The following is a 21,018-nucleotide window of genomic DNA, read 5'->3' as shown; positions in this document are numbered from 1 at the left end:
AAGCGAGAGAAACCTCATATCTCCTGGTGGACACTGACACAGCCAGAGGTCTAGAAACACATGGTTCACCTGCCTCCTCATACAAGGAACAGCATTGGGTTTCTGTTCCAAATAAGGGATGGGCAAAATCTGACAAAATCAAACTAGAAGGAACAAACTTATGGAAGGCCCAAAATGTGACTTAATTCTGTTCTTTTATTTAAATATTGTTGACACTGTTAATCATGCATTGGAAATGATTTTACTGACATTTAAGCCAAATTTACCTGCCCAGCTGGGCAGGAACTGGAAGAGTTCAGACTGGACACTTGCTACACCGCATCTGACTTTCTGCTTCACTGAAGTCAACGGATTGTAAAATCAGGCAGAGTGCAAAACAAGCATCCAACCCCAACCTGTCCCATTCCGGTCGGGTGGGTTAGGTTAAAATTGGGGCTCTAACCCTAGAACCTATCTATCCTGGGATATATTTTGCAATGTACCAGCAGAGTGGGGGCTGGATTCTCCTCTCCAGAGTGGAGTTCCAGCAGGGAGGAGCTTCATCCCACTGCTCTGACTCCACCCCAACTCCGGCCCATTTCTCTGGGTCAGGGGTTATCCGACATATACAGTGAGCCCCTGGCAGGATTCCTGCCGCCAAGAGGAAGCTCGTCGGTGCCTGGTCGCAAACTCCCAACCATGCTGTTGGGACAATCAAGTGGGACAGCGGGTATTCAAAAAGGCAGAAGATCCTGAAGATTAGGAAGACCAGCAGAGGTCGAGGTTGAGGTCAGAATGTAACTGGGAGCCAGATTAGAAGGAAAGGAGTCCGGTGCAGGCCCTTGGCCTCTGTTGGGAAACCTAATTGCCCTTACCAGCTTTTCCAGGGGACTGCTCCCACATAGTGGGAGCTTCTACATAGTGGCCCTGACAAATGGAGGGAACTGACTTAGATCATACCAGGGACATGGTCCTGACCACCCAGCCAACACTTGGAGGCAGTAGGTGGGGGAGGAGCCACCATCGGTTGTCCTGACGATGGCGACAGGAGGGAAATCCAAGTCAGGCCAGAGTGGCAGGATGGGCCTCCTTCACCACTGTTTCCTCCCCATCTTGAATGGGATGGCGGAGGAGAATCTACCAGGAGAAGCTTTATTGGCCACGAGTGGCTGCAACAGGCCAGTCCAATTTATTTTCCATTGGTCCATTGGACAGATACTTTCAATAGATCTGCTTTTAATAGATTAAACAAGCAGATGCCAAACCCCAGGGCAATGGAAATATGAAACCTTTCTGTTGATGAGTGTAACTGTAAGGATAAGGTGAAGAAACATTAACACCTTGCTCCATCTTGTATTAATGATGAAAGATTTTCTTACCACAGTCGAGAGGCTGGAGATTAACTTGACAGAGTTCATCACCTCCTCCTCGGTGACTTCCACCACACTGCAATGTTCCTCCTCCAGTGGAAGAGGATCAGTACCATTCTTTGTCACCCATGGATGCAGCTGCACAATAACCACAGATTAGTTTGGAAACGTCTCACATTTAGCTGTTCAAAGACCCATTTCTGGTAATGAAAGACCTTCAGTGAATTAAATCTGAAGATGGGAATATCGCTCAATGTAACAAGTTTCATGTTTCAAACAGCTTTTTTGGTGAAGATTGCATGAAATGGCCATGCATATGTTGTACTGAACCAAACACAACAGGGGCAATTTTAACCCTATCTGTCCAGCGGGATCTGGGTGGGAGCACGGGGAAGTGGGGGACCATCTTCCATTTTAACCTGCTCTTCTGAACAGATGTCAAAGCCACCTGCATGAAGCCAGCAGGGTCCTTCTTTAAACATGCAGATAGGGGCCTGATGATATCATCGGGACCAGATTGCAATTTTAACTCTGGTCTGAGTGGGGAAACCACTGCAGCTTTCCTGATCGGTGAGTACAGCAGGAAGGCCATTCAGGCCCAAAGGAGGCCCAAAAGAGTAATTTGTTTTTCTTTCTTTGTGGGACCAGGAGGAGCAGAAGGGCTCCACCAGGCCTTTCAATGAAAGTTCATGCATCCGCTGTCCTGTGCTTCCCCCAACCCCTACCCTCCTGAAATACCCTCTTCATTCCTGTGATTCACCTCATTGGCACGACACTTTGTTTGGTGCCAGCAGGCAGGCTCTTGCTACTGAAATGTCAGCTGACTGGGTGGAATGCAGGTGAGATCCGGGATTTAAAATCACCCTGGCCTCACACTGCACTTTTCGCTTCGCATTTTACAGATGTCCTGGCTCTGCACACCCAAATCCTGCTCCCTGGTTAAAATCTCCCCCTGCCAACGTCCTTTTCCATATAGTAGCATAGTGGTTATGTTTCTGAACTAGTAATCCGGAGACTTGGATGAATAATGCAGAGACATGTGTTCAACTCCCATCACAGCAGCAGGAAATTTGGGAACATGGGTGCAGGAGTAGGCCTTTGAGCATGTCGAGCCTGCTCCACCATTCAATTAGATCATGGCTGATCATCTACCTCCATGCCACTTTCCCGTGCTATCCCCATATCCCTTGATCTCATTAGTATCCAGATATCTATTGATTTCTATCTTGAACATGCTCAATAATTAAGCTTACACAGCCCTCTGGGGTAGAGAATTCCAAAGATTTGCCACCCTCTGAGTGAATAAATTCCTCCTCATCTCAGCCTGCCCCTTATTATGAGACTACGTCCCCTGCTTCTAAACTCACCAGCCAGTGGAAACATCCTCTCTACATCCACCCTGTTAAGCCCTGTAAGAATTTTATATGTTTCAATGAGATCACCTCTCATTCTTTGAAACTCTCGAGAATACAGGCCCAATCCCCTCAATCTCTCCTCATAAAACAATCCCGCCATCCCAGGGATTAGTCTGGTGAACCTCTGTTGCAGTCCCTCTATGACAAGTATATCCTTCCTTAGATGAGGAGACCAAAACTGTACACAATACTCCAAGTACGGTCTCACCAAGGCTCTATACAATTGCAGCAAAACATCTTTTAATGGTGCTCGGGAAATTGATGGGATTGAAAGCTGATAAATCTCCAGGGCCTGATAATCTACATCCCAGAGCACTTAAGGAAGTGGCCCTAGAAATAGTAGATGCATTGCTGGTCATTTTTCAAAATTCTATAGACTCTGGAACAGTTCCAATGGATTGGAGGGTAACTAATGTAACCCCATCACTTAAAAAGGAGGCAAAGAGAAAACAGGGAATTATTGACCAGTTAGCCTGACATCAGTAGTGGGGAAAATGCTAGAGTCCATTATAGAAGATGTAATAGCAGAGCACATGGAAAACAATGATGGGATTGGAGGATGCAGAGAAGCTCCAGTGTGATTGGGACAGGTTGAGTGAGTGGGCAAATACATGACAAATGCAGTATAATGTGGATAAATGTGAGGTTATCCACTTCGGTGGCAAAAACAGAAAGGCAGATTATTATCTGAATGACGATAGATTGGGAAAGGGGGAGGTGCAGTGAGACCTGGGCGTCCTTGTGCACCAGTCGCTGAATGTAAGCATGCAGGTGCAGTAGGCAGTTAAGAAGGCAAATGGTATGTTGGCCTTCATAGCGAGAGGATTCGAGTACAGGAGCAAGGATGTCTTGCTGCAATTATACAAGGCCTTGGTGAGACCACATCTGGAGTACTGTGTGCAGTTTTGGTGTCCTTATCAGAGGAAGGATGTTCTTGCTATAGAGGGAGTGTAGTGAAGTTTCACCAGACTGATTCATGGGATGGCAGGACTGACGCATGAAGAGAGATTGGGTCAATTAGGCCTGTATTTGCTGGAGTACAGAAGAATGAGAGGTGATCTCATAGAAATGTACAAAATTCTAGCAGGACTGGACAGACTAGGTGCAGGAAGGATGTTCCCGATGGCGGAGGAGTCCAGGACCAGGAATCACAATCTAAGGATAAGGGGTAAGCCATTTAGGACTGAGATGAGGAGGGATTTCTTCACCCAGAGAGTGGTGAACCTGTGGAATTTTCTACTACAGAAAGCAGTTGAGGCCAAATCATTAAATATATTCAAGAAAGAGTTAGATATAGTTCTTAGGGCTAAAGGGATCAAGGGATATGGGGAGAAAGCGGGAACAGGGTACTGGGTTTGGACGATCAGCCATGATCGTATTGAATGGCAATGCAGAACTGAAGGGCCGAATGGCCTACTCCTGCTCCTATTTTCTATGTTTCTATGTTTCTTTACTCCTGTACTCAAAACCCTTTGTGATTAAGGCCAACATACCATTTGCCTTCCTAAATACTTGACGCACCTGCGCTTTAGCCTTTAATGACTCATGAACAAGGACACCTAAGTTCCTTTGGACATCAACACTTCCCAACCTCTCACCATTTAAGAAATATTCTTTGTTTTTTCTACCGAAGTGGATCACTTCACACTTATTCACATTATATTCCATCTGCTATGTTCTTGCCCATTCATTTTTCCTGTCCAAGTCCCCTTGAAGCCTCTGTGCATCCTCCTCACAACTTACATTCCCACCTAGTTTTGTGTCATCAGCAAATTTGGAAATATTACATTTGGTCCCCACATCCAAATGATTTATATAGATTGTGAACAGCTGTGGCCCCAGCACTGATCCTTGTGGTACCCAACTAGTAACAGCCTGCCATCCTGAGAAAGACCAGTTTCTGTCTCTTAATCAATTCTCAATCCATGCTAGTATATTACCCCCAATCCCATGTGCTCTAATTTTGTTTACTAACTTCCTGTGTGGGACCTTATCAAAAGCCTTCTGAACATCCAAATACACCACATCCACTGGTTCTCCATTATCTATGCTACAAGTAACAGCCTCAAAAAACTCCAACAGGTTTGTCAAACATGATTTCCCTTTCATAAATCCATGTTGACTCTGCTCAATCATATCATTATTTTCTAATTGTCTAGTTATCACATCCTTTATAATAGACTTTAACATTTTCCCTACTACTGACATCAAATTAACAGGCCTGTAGTTCCCTGTTTTCTGTCTCCTTCCTTTCTTAAATAGTGGGGTTACATTTGCTACTTTCTCGTCTGCAGGAACCTTTCCAGAATCTATAGAATTTTGAAAGATAACCACCAATGAATCCACTATCTCTATAGCCACCTCCTTCAATACTCTGGGATGTAGCTTATCTGGTCCAGGGGATTTATCAACCTTCAATCCAGTTAACTTTTCATGTACTTTCTCTTTATTAATATTAACTTCTTTTAGTTCCTCATTTTCACAAGTCCCTTCATTCCCTGGTATTTCTGGAAGATTTTATGCATCTTCCTCCGTGAAGACAGACAAAAAAAAATGTTTAGTTTCTCTGCCATTTCCCTATTCTCCATTATAAATTCCCCTGTCTTTGCCTGTAATGGACCCACATTTGCTAATCTTTTCCTTTCCACATACTGAAAGAAGCTTTTACAGTCTGCCTTTATGCATCTTCCTAGCTTGCATTCAAATTCAGTTAATTAAATAAATTTGGTATAAAAAGCTAGCATCAGTAATGGTGACCATAAAACCACCAGATTGTTTTAAAAACTCAGCTGGTTCACTCATGTCCTTCAGGGAAGGAAATCTGCCATCTTTACCTGGTCTGGCCTATTTGTGACTCCTGACCCACAGCAATGTGGTTGACTCTTGACTGCCCTTGAAATGGTGCATCAAGGCACTCAGTTGCCTTCTCAAAGGAAATTAGGGATGGGAAAAAATCCTGGCTTTTCTAGTGTTACCTGCAGCCTATTAATGAATAATAAAAATTATGGGAAGACTATCTGTCTGTAAAACAATGTGGTGACTAGGCCTATCAAAGCTAAACAGCAACAGCTTGCATTTATATATCATGTCTTGAAGGGATTAAATGACTCAAAGCACTTCACAAACGAGAGCACACAGATGGAGGGTAGGAGTTGGAAGAGAAGGCTGAAGGTATGGTCACAAAGACAGGCTTTGAGGAGGAATTTAAAGGTGATGAGAAGTATCCAGGCAAAGGAGATTAAAACTAAAATGGCTGAAAGATTTTCTACCAATGAGGAGAAGCAGTGTAGGGAACACAGAAGAGGCCAGAGTTATAGGACCACAAGACACAAACTGGGATAGAGTCATAGAGAGATACAGCACTGAAACAGGCCCTTTGGCCCACTGAGTCTGTGCAGACCAACAACCACCCATTTATACTAATCCTACATTAATCCCATATTCCTACACATCCCCAACATTCTCCTACCACCTACCTACACTAGGGGCAATTTATATTGGCCAATTTACCTATCAACCTGCAAGTCTTTGGCTGTGGGAGGAAACCGGAGCACCCGGCGGAAACCCACGCGGTCACAGGGAGAACTTGCAAACCCTGCACAGGCAGTACCCAGAACCAAACCCAGGTCACTGGAACTGTGAGGCTGCGGTGCTAACCACAGCGCCACTATGCCGCCCCAGAGGAGGCCAGAGGAGGTTGCGGAGAAAGCACTGGCTGCAGCCAAGAATTGACTCATGAACAAGGCCAACAATTTTCAATTGAGTGCAATTCAGGGGGGCAAGGGGGTGGTCAGGGAGTCAATGGAGGTCAGTGAGGAGAAGGGGGATGATTGAGTGCAGTTCAGTCTCAGATAGGGTACAGACAGTGGAGTTCAGAACATGTTGGACTTTTCACAGGGTGGAATTCAGAAGGCAATGGAAGCCAATTGTATAATGTACTGGCCCATAAGCCTGCTTGGCTACATATGGGCACTTTGACAACACACAGGTGGAGCTGGAGAATAGAGCTGGGTGTCATCAGTATGCATATGGAAACTGATCCTGTGTCGGCAGATCATGTCCTTGAGGGGCAGCATGTAAGTGGGACAAGAAAGCAACAAAGATTACAACCCAGGTAGTGATGGCAAACATTATCCACTGAGGGCATCAAAAGTCAACAGATCTGCTCTGAAGGCATTTGATGATAGAGCTAGACCAGAGTTGTCCAACATTTGGTCTGTGGGCCAGAATCCAGCCAGTCATTTCTGTGTGACTGACAGTGGAATGCCTGTGGCTTGGCATTGATTGATGGCAGGATCTCTGGGACTGGCGAATAGAGATGGGGGGCACGCGGAAAGAGGGGCGCATGCTGAGAAGGTGGCTGGGTGGGGGGGAAGAGAGCGAGAAAAAAGAGAGAAGAAGAGAAAGAAAGAGAGAGAGAAGAAAAAAAAAGATCAAGATCACTCCTGACAGATGACAGATGAATACTCCGCACCGCTACATTAAGCGTGTAAGCAGACATTGACTACTTGTGCAGGCAAAAACAATGCCAGGTATCTCACTAAATAAGTGTTCAACATAGTGACGAGAAAGTAAGTTAATGAATAAGTCTTCTCATTTAATGTGTTCACAAAAATGCACATTTTTTGTTGGTTTGATTAATAGTAAGAAAACTTTACAAGACCTTTATCTTTCTGAAATTTTCTCACCAGCCCCCTATGTAGGACACAAACTGTAATGTAGCCCCTCACGTGAAAATGTTGGACACCCTTGTTGTGGGTGAAACACTGGGGGAACATCTCATTAATTATGATCTCCAGGAACTTTGAAAGGATTGGCAGTGGTGGTTTGCAGTTATTAATGATATGACCTTGATCTCTTCTTAGTAAGAGGTGTGGGCTTTGCTTGTTTCCATTGAAATAACTAAAATACCGATGTGTTTTGTTTAACATAAATGAACTGATCATTTTTACCCATGCATCCCACTTGAACTAAACTGATAAACATCTTTTTTTATCTAATATGAAAAGGAAATATTTTATTTCTGTAATATTAACAATGAATAACTTTTATATGAGGCACATTCATCAGTGACTCCAACTGATACAATTCCAGGTGTTAAGATTTATAATTGCGTGGTTATTTTATACCTTTATCTGGGGAATCGTAATCCTAGTGTCAGGATTTTTATCCAACATCAGGAGAAGCAAGTCCTTCAGTTCTTCACTGATTTCTGGTCTGGGAGAGATGGATTTAGAATACATGTTAACAACTGGCAGAGAAAGCAGTAATTATAGAAACATATTAACACAAGTAGACCAATCAATTAGATCAAGGCGGATCTGTATCCCAACTCCATTTAGCACCTTAGTTCCACATCACTTGGAAGCCTTACCCAACAAAAATCAATCTCTTTCAGTTTTTAAATTTTCAATTGAGCCCCAGCATCCAGGGCATTTTGGAGTTCTAGATTTCCACTACCCTTTGTGTGACAAAAGTTCTTCTTGATTTCACTCCTGAATGACTTAGATCTAATTTTAAAAATGTGCCCCCTTGTTCTGGATTCCTCCACAAATTTCTTTTTTTAAATTCTTTCATGGGATGTGGGCGTCGCTGGCTAGGCCAGCATTTATTGCCCATCCCTAATTGCCCTTGAGAAGATGGTGGTGAGCCTCCTTTTTGAACCACTGCAGTTCATGTGCGGTAGGTACACCCACAGTGCTGTTAGGAAGGGAGTTCCAGGATTTTGACCCAGTGACAGTGAAGGAACAGCGATATAATTCCAAGTCAGGATGGTGTGTGGCTTCGAAGAGAATTTGCAGGTGGTGGTGTTCCCATGCATCTGCTGCCCTTGTCCTTCTAGGTGGTAGAGGTTGGGGGTTTGGAAGGTGCTGTTGAAGGAGGTTTGGTGAGTTGCTGCAGTGCACCTTGTAGATGGTACACACTGCTGCCACTGTGTATCGGTGGTGGAGGAAGTGAATGTTGAAGTAGTGGATGGAGTACCAATCAAGTGGGCTGCTTTGTCTTGGATGGTGTCGAGCCTCTTGAGTGTTGTTGGAGCTGCACCCATCCAGGCAAGTGGAGAGTATTCCATCTGACTTGTGCCTTATAGATGGCGGACAGGCTTTGGGGAGTCAAGCGATGAATTACTCACCGCAGGATTCCCGGCCTCTGACCTGTTCTTGTAGCCACGGTATTTATATGGCCACTCCAGTTCAGTTTCTGGTCAACGGTAACCCCAGGATGTTGATATTGCGGAATTCAGCGATGGTAATACCATTGAACATCAAGGGGAGATGGTTAGGATCTCTCTTGTTTGAGATGGTCATTACCTGGCACTTGTGTGGTGCAAATGTTACTTGCCACTTATTCACCCAAGCCTGAATGCTGTCCAGGTCTTACTGCATATGGACATGGACTGCTTCAGTATCTGAGGAGTCGCGAACGGTGTAATCATCAGTGAACATCCCCACTTCTGACCTTATGCTGGAGGGAAAGTCATTGATGAAGCAGCTGAAGATGGTTGGGCCTAGGACACTACCCTGAGGAACTCCTGCACTGATGCCCTGGGACTGAGATGATTGACCTCCAACAACCACAACCATTTTCCTTTGTGCTAGGTGTGACTCCAACCAGTGGAGATTTTTGTCCCAATTGCCATTGACTCCAGTTTTGCTAGGGCTCCTTGATGCCACACTTGGTCAGATGCTGCCTGGATGTCAAGGGCAGTCACTCTCACTTCACCTCTTGAATTCAGCTCTTTTGTACATGCTTGGACAATAATGAGGTCAGGAGCTGATTGGCCCTGGCAGAACCCAAACTGAGTGTTAGTGAGCAGGTTATTGCTGTGTAAGTGCCGCTTGATAGCACTGTCGACACCACCTTCCTTTGATTGAGAGTAGACTGATGGGGCAGTAATTGGCTGGGTTGGATTTGTCCTGCTTTTTGTGGACTGGGCATATCTGGGCAATTTTCCACATTGCTGGGTAGATGCCAGTGTTGTAGCTCCACTGGAACAGCTTGGCTAGGGGTGCAGCAAGTTCTGCAGCACAAGTCTTCAGTATTATTGCCAGAATGTTATCAGGGCCCATAGCCTTTGCTGTATCCAGCTCCTTCAGCCATTTCTTGACATCACATGGGGTGAATTGGATTGGCTGAAGACTGGCATCTGTAATGCTGGGGACTTCAGGAGGAGGCCACGATGGATCATCAACTCGGCACTTCTGGCTGAAGATGGTTGTAAATGTTTCAGCCTTGTCTTTTGCACTGATGTGCTGGGCTTCCCCATCATTGAGGATGGGGATATTTGTGGAACCACCTCCTCCAGTTAGTTGTTTAATTGCTCACCACCCTTCATGACTGGATGTGGCAGGACTGCAGAGCTTAGATCTGATCCGTTGGTTGTGGGATCACTTAGCCCAATGTATTGCATGCTGCTTCCGCTGTTTGGAATACATGTTGTCCTGTGTTGTAGCTTCACCAGGCTGACACCTCATTTTGAGGTATGCCTGATGCTGCTCCTGGCATGCCTTCCTGCACTCTTCATTGAACCAGGGTTGCTCACAGACAGATGCATCTGTGACAGGTAGATTGGTGAGGACAAGGTCACGTAGACTTCTCGGTGTTTACATGTTGAATCTCTTAATCATTTTAGATATCTTGATTAGATCACCCCTAAACCGTCTAAATGCAAGAGAAAAAAGCCAAATTTATGCAACCTGCCCTCATAATTTAATCCTTTAAGCCCTGGTATCATTTTATTGAATCTGTGCTGCACCCCCTCCAACATCCATATATTCTTCCTGAGGTTCAATTCCCGAAATTGAATGCAGTACTCCAGATGGGGTCTGACCAAAGCTCTCTACAAAAAGCATCACTTCCTCACTTTTAAATTCCAATCCCCTTGAGAAAATTCAACATTCCAATAGTTGATTTTGATGGCTTATTTTGCTTGTGCCTTGCTTTTAGTAATTTATGTTTATAGACACCTAAATCCCTTTGCTCCTTCACAACTCCTCAGCATTAAGAAAATTCTCAGATCAAAAGCAGACTACCCCACGGTGAACTCTAACTTTTTGATTTGAAAATTATTTTTGGAATAAAAGTTTTTGATAGTTGTAGTTTTGCCATCTTTCTTACTAAGTGCATAATGGCTCAGCTTGTGGTACTCCAAACTGGGTCAGGTCACTGTATGCAACCTGATGTGACAGGTTCAACCCAGTCATGAGGGAGCATAATACGTAGAGGATAATAGATTCCTGAAGGAGAATTGCAAGGCAGCAATGTGTGTTCCAATCATATTATAAACTCCAGGAACAAGGACAAGTTGACATGCACCAGTGGGACCCAGTGTTTCAACTTGCATTTTTATAGCACCTTTCACATCCTCAGGATATCCCATATTACTTTGCAGCCAATGAAGTAATTTTGATGTGCAGTCAATGGAGGTGAACATGGCAGCCAATTTGGGCACAGCATAATCCCACAAACAGCATTGACATAAATGACATGATAATCGTTTTTTGATGATATCGGTTAAGGGATAAATATTGGCCAAGAACCTCCTTGTTCTTCTTCGAATAGTTGGAGTCATGGAGTTGCCTTGGTTTGCCATCTTATTGGAAGGACTGCACTTCTAACAGTGCAGTGAACCCTTAGCACTGTACTGGAGTGCCAGCCTTATTGATGCAGTTGCTGGAATGGGGCTAGAGCGCAGAACCTTCTAAACTGAGTGAGTCTATAGATTACTGCTGTAAATTTATTGCTCCTTAGACTGTATGCAAGAAAGGAAATGATTGTTCCAACTTCCTAGCTTGTCATTGTGGCCTATTTAATTGGTGGCAATGTTATTAGCTGCTATTTGATTATGAAGATACTACAGATGTATTTGGGCCCAAAATTCCCAATAGGTTCCTGATCAGAGGCACAGAGTCATCTAATCAGGAAGATAAATAAATTGAATGGCTAGTCATCTCCCTTTCCCCTGCAACAGCTCGTGACATCAAATAGCTTGAACATTTTACCATCCTTACTTACTTCTCTGGAAATTCCACAGGCCAGCTCTTAATCTTGGCATGAAGTGCCAGGATATAGTCATCCATAAACGGACACTGCAGACAAAGGTACAAAGGTGTTAGTGAATCCTCTTGCTGTTACACAGTTTATACAATGTTATGTATTTTGACTTACACAGAAAACAGGCTATTCAACCCAACTGATCTAAGCCACATGAGCCTCCGTCATCTCACTCTATCAAATTATTTTTACATTGGTTCGTCAATTTACAATATTGGCAGTTGTTAGGGTCTAAAGTTATGTTACTGGATGTTTGATACCTGGTAGTTGAAGGTAATAGGGTGAACAGGTGTTGATTAGTTAATTGTACTCAAATGTGTATGTATAAAGAGCCAGGCAGCACCGGCTGTCTGGTGTTAGGAGTGAGCTTTGTGGCAAGTAATAAACAGTCTCTCCTTTAGCATCCTAATCTCAGTGTCTTCACAAACAGGCTTCCTAGTTTCTCTAACAGTAGTAGTTTGAATGGATTGGGCCACAGAATGATGGCACTGAGTTTTCACATGGTTAGTCACCTTGGCTGGGCTGTCAGGCGAGGTGCTGAGTGGCAGTGTTACCTGCTAGGGTGGGACAGACACCTAGAGGGTACTTTTTGCTCGGACACTGTTGTTCTCCAGTTGGCTGCCTCCAGGACTCCACTAGTAGAAGGGTATTTGCTGCTTTCCAGCACTGTGTGCAGTGCAAGCAGCAGTAAAACAGTAACAGAAAGGAGAAACAAATCAAGGTGCACTGCTTGAAAGAGTCAGGGTGGACCAGGCCAGCCCACAATCTTGTTGACAATTGAAGTTTCCCCTTCATCTTTGCAGTTAAAGCAGAACCCTGAACAAAATGGCAGCTTTGAAGAATATAATTTCTGCTACCTTGTGAGGGATTACCATGACACAGGCAAATGAAGAGAATTCACACAAATAAAAGTTATTTTTCCAGTACACGAGCAAGGCCTACTGTTATTTAATAGATCTTGTGTATCAGAGCCTAACTTCCAGGCACTCTGCAGCACTTCCAACAAATTTACAGTTAACCTGGATCCTATCACAGTTTGAGAGCTATTTTTTACCTACCTTGCCAAAGACCAGGCAATACAAGGTCACACCAATGGCCCAGACATCCAAAGCCTGAAAAACAACATTCACAATGTTACTACAACTGCCTCCACTGATTTGAAAGTAGACATCCTAGTGTAGCAGCATCAGCCCACTCAACCTCTCCGCAACACCCACCTTCCAGCCCAACACACTCCATCCTTCAATATCTGATCTACTCAGCCATAAAGAAACAGACGAAACTAATGGAAGCAGATAAAGTCACAGAATGGATACAGCACAGAAAGAGGCCATTTGGCCCATCATGTCCATGCTGGCTCTCTGCAAGAGTAATAGAGCTAGTCTCACTCTACCATTGTTTCCCCGTAGCCCTGCAAAGTTTTTCCCTTCAGATGCTTATCCAATTCCCCTTTGAAAGCTGCTATTGAATCTGCCTCCACCACACTGTCAGGCAGTGCCTTCCCGATCCTAACCACTCGCTGTATGAAATGGTTTTCCTCATATCATTGTTGTTTCTTTTGTCAATCAGCTGAAATCAGTGTCCTCTGTTATCAACCCTTCAGCCAATGGGAATAGTTTCTCTCTATCTACTCTGCCCCAGATCCCTCATGATTTTGAACACCTCTATCAAATCTCCTCTCAATAGAGAACTGCCCCAGCTTCTCCAATCTAGTCACATAGTTGAAGTCCCTCATCCCTGGAACCATTCTCATACATCTTTCTGCACCCTCTCTAAAGACTTCACATCCTTCCTAAAGTGTGGTGCCAAGAATTGGACACAATACTTCAGTTGAGGCCCATTTTATAAAGGTCCGTCATAACCTCCTTCCTTTTGTAGTCTATGTCTCTATTTATAAAGCTCAGGATCCCGTATGCCTCTTTAATCACTTTCTCAACCTGCCCTGCTGCCTTCATCAATTTGTGCACATATATCCATAGGTCCCTCATCTCCTGCACTCCCTTTAGAATTGTATCCTTTAATTTATATTGCCTTTCCTCGTTCTTCTTACTAAAATGTAATCTTGTTCTTCTCTGCATTGAATTGCATCTGTCACTTGCTTGCCCATTCCACTAGCCTGTGTATGTCCTCTTGAAGTTTATCACTATCCTCCTCACAGTTCACAATACTTCCAAGTTTTGTGTCATCTGCAAATTTTGAAATTGTGCCCTGCACACCCAAGTCTACATCATTAATACAGATTAAGAAAAACAGTGGTCCTCCTACCAACCCCTGGTGAACCCCTCTGTAAACACCTTCCTCCAGTCCAAAATAAACCATTCACCACTACTCTTGGTTTCCTGTCACTCAGCCAACTTTGTATCCATGCTGTCATTTTCCTTTTTATTCCACAAGCTTCAACTCTGCTGGCAAGCCCATTCTGTGGCACGTTATCACACACCTTTTTTAAAGTCCATATACATCACATCAACTACATTACCCTCATCAACCGTCTCTGTTACCTCATCAAAAAACTCAATCAAGTTAGTTAAACATGATTTGCCTTTAACAAATCTGTGTTGTCTTTCCTTAATTAATCCACACTTGTCCAAGTCATTGTTAATTTTGTAATAAAAACAAACAGTGCTGGAAATACTCAGCAGGTCTGGCAGTAGCTGTGGAGAGAGAAGCAAAGTTAATATTTCAGGTCTGTAATCTTTCATCAGAACTGGCAAAGGTAAGAAAGGTCCTTCTCCAATTAAGTATTTTTACTCTCGATTGCTGCTTGTTCTTTTCCATAGCCAATCTCAACCTTATGACACCCCATGATCACTGTTCTTTAAATGTTCCCTTACTGATACTTGATCCATTGACCCACCTCATTCCCCAGAACCAGATCTTGCAATACCTCCTTCCTTTTTCGGCCAGAAACATACTGCTTGCCATCCTTATGCAAAGTGCGACAATGAATAAAAAACTGAAGAGTTAGAGAAATGGACTTTAACAAAAAAAAAGGCAATGCTGCAAAAGATGGCTGCATGTGTATTCAAACATTGCCACACTGTCTGTTTAGAACAAAGAATGCCTAACGAGGTTGAAAGGTGTCAATTACACCCATCCTGAAACATTCCTGAATTTAATGGGTTCCAGTGAAACAAAGATGGTATGAAGTGGAAATATAATAACCAGATTATTCTCATCCTGGACCATTGTGTGATCACATGGAGAGAGACCAAAGCATCTCCTACCAAAAAATGGTGTGACAAACCTATTACCTTAAAAAGGCAGCCCTTGAAAAGAGAGAGAGAGGGACAACCAGAAAGAAGAATCACCAAGAAGCTTGTCCAGCTAAGAGCTGGAAGAAAATCCAACAAGCCAGAAGGGAGGCACCCTGCTGTAAATTCTACATGTTCGACGTATGCAGCAGTGAATTAGAAGTGCCGCTCTGTCATCAAACTATCCCAGTCTATATTAGGGTAATTGAAGTCCTCCACTTTCACTACTTTATAGTTTTTATACCTCGCTGTAATTTTCTTGCACATTTGTTCCTCTCTCACGCGTTCAAGTCTTCAGAAGAAGGAATTTTCCTCCACACAAGATCAGATGGCAGGTTGTTCAACCTTGCCCGCCTAAGAGCGAAGACCAAAGTACGGAAAGTCCTCATCAGGGAACTCCTCTTTGCTGACAATGCTGCATTAACATCTCACACTGAAGAGTATCTGCAGAGTCTCATCGACAGGTTTGCGGCTGCCTGCAACGAATTCGGCCTAACCATCAGCCTCAAGAAAACGAACGTCAGAAATGCTCCATCCATCAATATCGGTGACCACGCTCTGGAAGTGGTTCAAGAGTTCACCTACCTAGGCTCAACTATCACCAGTAACCTGTCTCTCGATGCAGAAATCAACAAGCGCATGGGAAAGGCCTCCACTGCTATGTCCAGACTGGCCAAGGGAGTGTGGGAAAATGGCACACTGACACGGAACACAAAAGTCCGAGTGTATCAAGCCTGTGTCCTCAGTACCTTGCTCTACGGCAGCGAGGCCTGAACAACGTATGTCAGCCAAGAGCGACGTCTCAATTCATTCCATCTTCGCAGCCTTCAGAGAATCCTTGGCATCAGGTGGCAGGACCGCATCTCCAACACAGTAGTCCTCGAGGCGGCCAACATCCCCAGCTTATACACACTACTAATTCAGCGGCGCCTGAGATGGCTTGGCCATGTGAGCCGCATGGAAGATGGCAGGATCCCCAAGGACACATTGTACAGCGAGCTCGCCACTGGTATCAGACCCACCGGCCGTCCATGTCTCCGCTTTAAAGACGTCTGCAAACGTGACATGAAATCCTGTGACATTGATCACAAGTCGTGGGAGTCAGTTGCCAGCGTTCACCAGAGCTGGCGGGCAGCCATAAATGCGGGGCTAAAGTGTGGTGAGTCGATGACACTTAGCAGTTGGCAGGAAAAAAGACAGAAGCGCAAGGAGAGAGCCAACTGTGTAACAGCCCCGACAACCAATTTTTTCTGCAGCACCTGTGGAAGAGCCTGTCACTCTAGTATTGGCCTTTATAGCCACTCCAGGCGCTGTTCCACAAACCACTGACCACCTCCAGGTGCTTACCCATTGTCTCTCGAGACAAGGAGGCCAAAGAAGAAAAAAGAAGATCTTTCCCACTAGTTGGTGGTCTATAGAAAACACCCAGTAGTATGATGGCACCTCGACTGTTTCTAAACTCTAACCAAAAAGATTCTCTCTTTGATCCCTCTAGGACAACTTCTCTCTCCAGCATTGTAATATTCTCATTAATCAATACTGCCACCCCTTCTTTTTTTCTTTCCTTATCTTTGCTGATAGATTTGATAGAGGTATTCAAAATCATGAGGGGTCTGGACAGAGTAGAGAGAGAGAAACTGTTCCCACTCATGAAAGGATCGAGAATGAGAGGGCACAGATTTAAAGTATTTGGTAAGAGAAGCAAAAGTGACATGAGGAAAACCTTTGTCACGCAGCAAGTGGTTAATGTCTGGAATGCGCTGCCTGAGAACGTGGTGAAGGCAGGTTCAATTGAAGCTTTCAAAAGGGAATTAGACAGTTATATGAAAAGGAAGAATGTTATGGGGCGGCACAGTGGCGCAGTGGTTAGCACCGCAGCCTCACAGCTCCAGCGATCCGGGTTCAATTCTGGGTACTGCCTGTGTGGAGTTTGCAAGTTCTCCCTGTGCCTGCGTGGGTTTTCTCCGGGTGCTCCGGTTTCCTCCCACAAGCCAAAAGACTTGCAGGTTGGTAGGTAAATTGACCATTATAAATTGCCACTAGTATAGGTAGGTGGTAGGGAAATATAGGGACAGGTGGGGATGTTTGGTAGGAATAGGGGATTAGTGTAGGATTAGTATAAATGGGTGGTTGATGGCCGGCACAGACTCGGTGGGCCGAAGGGCCTGTTTCAGTGCTGTATCACTAAACTAAACTAAGGTTGGGGAATGGAACTGAAAGGAATTGTTCTTTCAGAGAGCCAGTGTAAACATGATGGGTCAAGTGGCCTCCTTCTGCACTGTAACAATCCTGTGATGATCCTGAGAACACCGTGGATCCAGGAATATTTAGTACCCAGTTCAGTCCTTTTATTGACCCTGGTACCTGTTATCACCACAACATCATATTCCCATGTGGTTGGTTGTGCCTATAGCGCTCCAACCTGATTTACTACACTTTGTACATTTACATACATGCATTGTAAAGTTGTACTGGCGCAGTGGTTAGCACCGCAGTCTCACAGCTCCAGCGACCCGGGTTCGGTTCTGGGTACTGCCTGTGTGGAGTTCGCAAGTTCTCCCTGGGGCTGTGTGGGTTTCTACCGGGTGCTTTGGTTTCCTCCCACAGCCAAAGACATGCAGGTTGATAAGTAAATTGGCCATTGTAAATTGTCCCTAGTGTAGGTAGGTGGTAGGAGAATTGTGGGGATGTGGTAGGGAATATGGGATTAATGTAGGATTAGTATAAATGGGTGGTTGATGGTCGGCACAGACTCGGTGGGCCAAAGGGCCTGTTTCAGTGCTGTATCTCTCTATGACTCTAAGTGCAATTAGTCTGACCCCACCTAATACTTTACTATTCCTTGGTCTAGTGCTATCTGTCTCTCCCAATCTGTTGTGCATCTTGTTTCTCCTTTCTGATGCTACATCCTAGTTCCCATGCCCCTGCCAAATTAGATTAAACCCTCTCTCATAGGACAAGAAAACCACCCCACAAAGGTGGTCCTGGCTCTGTTGAGGTGCAACCTGTCTGGCTTGTATAGGTCCCGCCTCCCTCAGAACCAGTCCTAACGTCCCTGGAATCTAAAGCGCTAACTCCTGCACCATCTCTCCAGTCACTCATTCATCTGCTCTATACTCACTAGTGGACAGGACGGGGAGTAATTTGGAGATTACTACCTTTGAGGTCCTCTTATTATTATTTTCCTAGCTCTTTAATTGCTGCCTGCAGGACCTCATACCTTTTTCTACTTATGTTGTTGGTACCGATATGGACCACGACCGCTGGCTGTTCACTCTCCCCACTCATAATGTTCAGCAGCAGCTCAGTGACATCCTCACTAGGGAGGCAACATACTATCCTGGAATCACCTCTGTGGCTGCAGAAACGGCTGTCTGTTACCCTATTTATAGAATCCCCTTTCGCTATTCTTTTCTCAATCTTCCTCCCCGCAGTGCACCAGTGTCCCATCCCCCACACTACATCACCCTCATCTCCACACTGCATCATCCCCTCCCTGTACTGCACCATCCCTCTCCCCCACACTGCAACATCCCCTTCCCCCACACTGCACAATCCTGTCCCCTACAGCAAAACAGCCTAAAGTGCTTCACAGAAACATTACCAAACTAAATTTGACACCAAGCAACCCAAGGAAATATTCGGACAGGTGACCAAAAACTTAGCCAAAGAGGTAAACTTTGAGGAACCTCTTATAGGAGCAGGAAGAGGCAGCGAGGCGGAGAGTTTTGGGGAGGGAATTCCAGAGTTTTGGGCCCAGGCAGCTATAAATAAGGCTGCCAATGGGGTGGGTGGGAGGGTTGGGAGGAGAAGGGATGTCAAAAGAAGTTGGGGAGGTACAAGAGGCCAAAGCTGGAGGAAAGCAGGGTTCCTGGAGGATTTGAGGCTGAAGAAGGTTACAAAGTCATGGAGGATGGAGGCCATGTCCAGATTTTGAACACAAGGGTGAGAATTTTAAAACTCAAGTGTGGCCAGATCACGATGCCAATGATGGTCAGCGAGCGCAGGGCTGACGGATGAACACTTAAAGTGAATGAGTGAAAAATTGAGGATGTGAGTGCAGGAGCTGAAGACCCCAACCGGGATCTTGATTCAGAAACTCTCTTCCATTTGGTGGTGGAGTAATGAGGCACAGGCCATCGTCTACCTACCTTCCCATGAAAGCTCTTCCTGATCTCGGAGAGTGTCTCTGGTGCCATGAATGCCGGGGTCCCGGCCGTACTGGACAGCAAGGCATCATTCCCCTCAAACTGGTTGCTGACTCCAAAGTCAGCGATTTTAATATGTCCGTCATCCCCCAGGAGCAGGTTTGAAGGTTTGATATCTCGGTGGATGATCTTCTGGTAGTGTACTACGGGAATTGGAAAGATAAAATAACATTATTTTGATAACCAATTTATTCCAGAATCTAGAACAGATAAGGTCCTATTTTCAGTACCAGCTCACAGCAGCTGGGGGCAGGTGGAGCAATGGGACTCATTTAAATTTGTAAGGCACACTACATGCAGTTAATAAGCAGGGGAAGGGGTGAATATTCCTGGCTCCTCCTGGTCCCACAAGGAAGAGGTGCCAGTGAGATGTTTGCTCCAGCCTCCTGCAGGATCCCGAGTTTGGCATCTCTCTGTCTGGTACCACTAAGCGCGGTGTGTGAGGTTTATAGTCTGCTCTCTGGGTATCTGACACCCAGCACAGGACCCTGATTTAAATATTCAACAAATGTCCCTGCCCATTTTGAGGCCTGCTGGACAATCGAGTCAGAGCTTAGGGAGCCCGTGGGTGGTAGGATTTTTAAAAAGTAATGTGCATGCTGTTCTATTTCTCTGTCTACTGCCCCATTCACACTGACAAAAATCATCCCATTGTGTCTTTGTAGTAATTCAGATTTAATCTTTCAGATATAAAAGGGGGCCATTCAGCCCATTGTCTCTATACCAGCTTTTTTCCTAGAGCAAACTCCATGTTTGAATCCTTCCAATCAAATATCCTCCCCACCACAGTACCTAAACAGCTCTTATCATTGTCCAAAATGATATCCTATGTGACTGTGACAAAGATAAACTATCCCTCCTCATCCTTCTCGACCTGTCTGCAGCCTTTGACAGGGTTGACCACACCATCCTCCTCCAATGCCTCTCCACTATCGTTCAGCTAGCTGGAACTGCTCTAACCTAGTTCCTTTCTTATCAATCAATCATAGCCAGCACATCACCTAAAGTAGCTTCTCTTCCCACTCCCGCACCGTTACCTCTGGTGTCCCCCAAGAATCTATCCTTGTCCCCCTCCTATTTCTCATCTACATGTTGCCCCGCGTCAATGGTTTGCATCTGTATGATGTTGACACCCAACTCTACCTCACCACACCCTCTCTTGACCCCTCCACTATCTCTAAATTGTCCGACTGCTTATCCAACATTCAGTATTGGATGAGCAGAAATTCCCTCCCATGAAATATCGGAAACCATGATCTTCGACCTCCACAAAATCTCAGTTCTCTGGCTACTGCCTCCATCCCTCTTCTTGGCAACTGTCTGAGGCTGAACCACACACTTTGCAATCTTGATATTATATTTGACCCTGAGATGAGCTTCTGCTCACATATCCACGTCATCAGTAACCCCATCTATTTCCACCTCTGTAAATCACCTGACTCTACCATCCCCAGCTCATTGGCTGCTGAAACCCTCTAGATTTGACTATTCCAATGTTTTCCTAGCTGGTCTCCCACATTCTACCCTCTGCAAACTTGAGGGCATCCAAAACTAAGCTGCCCATGTCTTTACTTGCACCAAGTCCTGTTCACCTAACACCCCTGTGCTCGCTGCCTTGCGTTGGCTACCAGTCAATTTTGATTGTAAAATTCTCATCCTTGTTTTCAAATACCTCCATGGTCTCACCCCTCCCAATCTCTGTAATCTGCCCCACCCTACAACGCTTCGAGATATCTGC

At 44.9% G+C, this 21,018-nt stretch overlaps 1 protein-coding gene across 9 annotated transcripts in view; it reads right to left on the bottom strand.

Annotated features, from left to right (window-relative positions):
• camkk1a (calcium/calmodulin-dependent protein kinase kinase 1, alpha a) overlaps window positions 1-21,018 on the bottom strand; it is a 362,000-nt gene that overhangs the window by 34,053 nt on the left and 306,929 nt on the right. For all 9 annotated transcript variants that reach the window (XM_068010057.1, XM_068010055.1, XM_068010064.1 and 6 more), the window contains 5 exons: window positions 19,224-19,423; window positions 12,877-12,930; window positions 11,780-11,853; window positions 7,894-7,981; window positions 1,359-1,487 (listed from right to left, as the gene is read on the bottom strand). In XM_068010057.1, coding sequence (XP_067866158.1) covers window positions 1,359-1,487; window positions 7,894-7,981; window positions 11,780-11,853; window positions 12,877-12,930; window positions 19,224-19,423 — 545 coding nt within the window. The remainder of the gene's footprint in view (window positions 1-1,358; window positions 1,488-7,893; window positions 7,982-11,779; window positions 11,854-12,876; window positions 12,931-19,223; window positions 19,424-21,018) is intronic.

This window comes from Heterodontus francisci, chromosome 30 (genome assembly GCF_036365525.1).
Source record: "Heterodontus francisci isolate sHetFra1 chromosome 30, sHetFra1.hap1, whole genome shotgun sequence".
In the NCBI taxonomy this organism is placed as follows: Eukaryota; Metazoa; Chordata; class Chondrichthyes; order Heterodontiformes; family Heterodontidae; genus Heterodontus; species Heterodontus francisci.
This window is presented reverse-complemented; position numbering and strand designations above follow the sequence as displayed.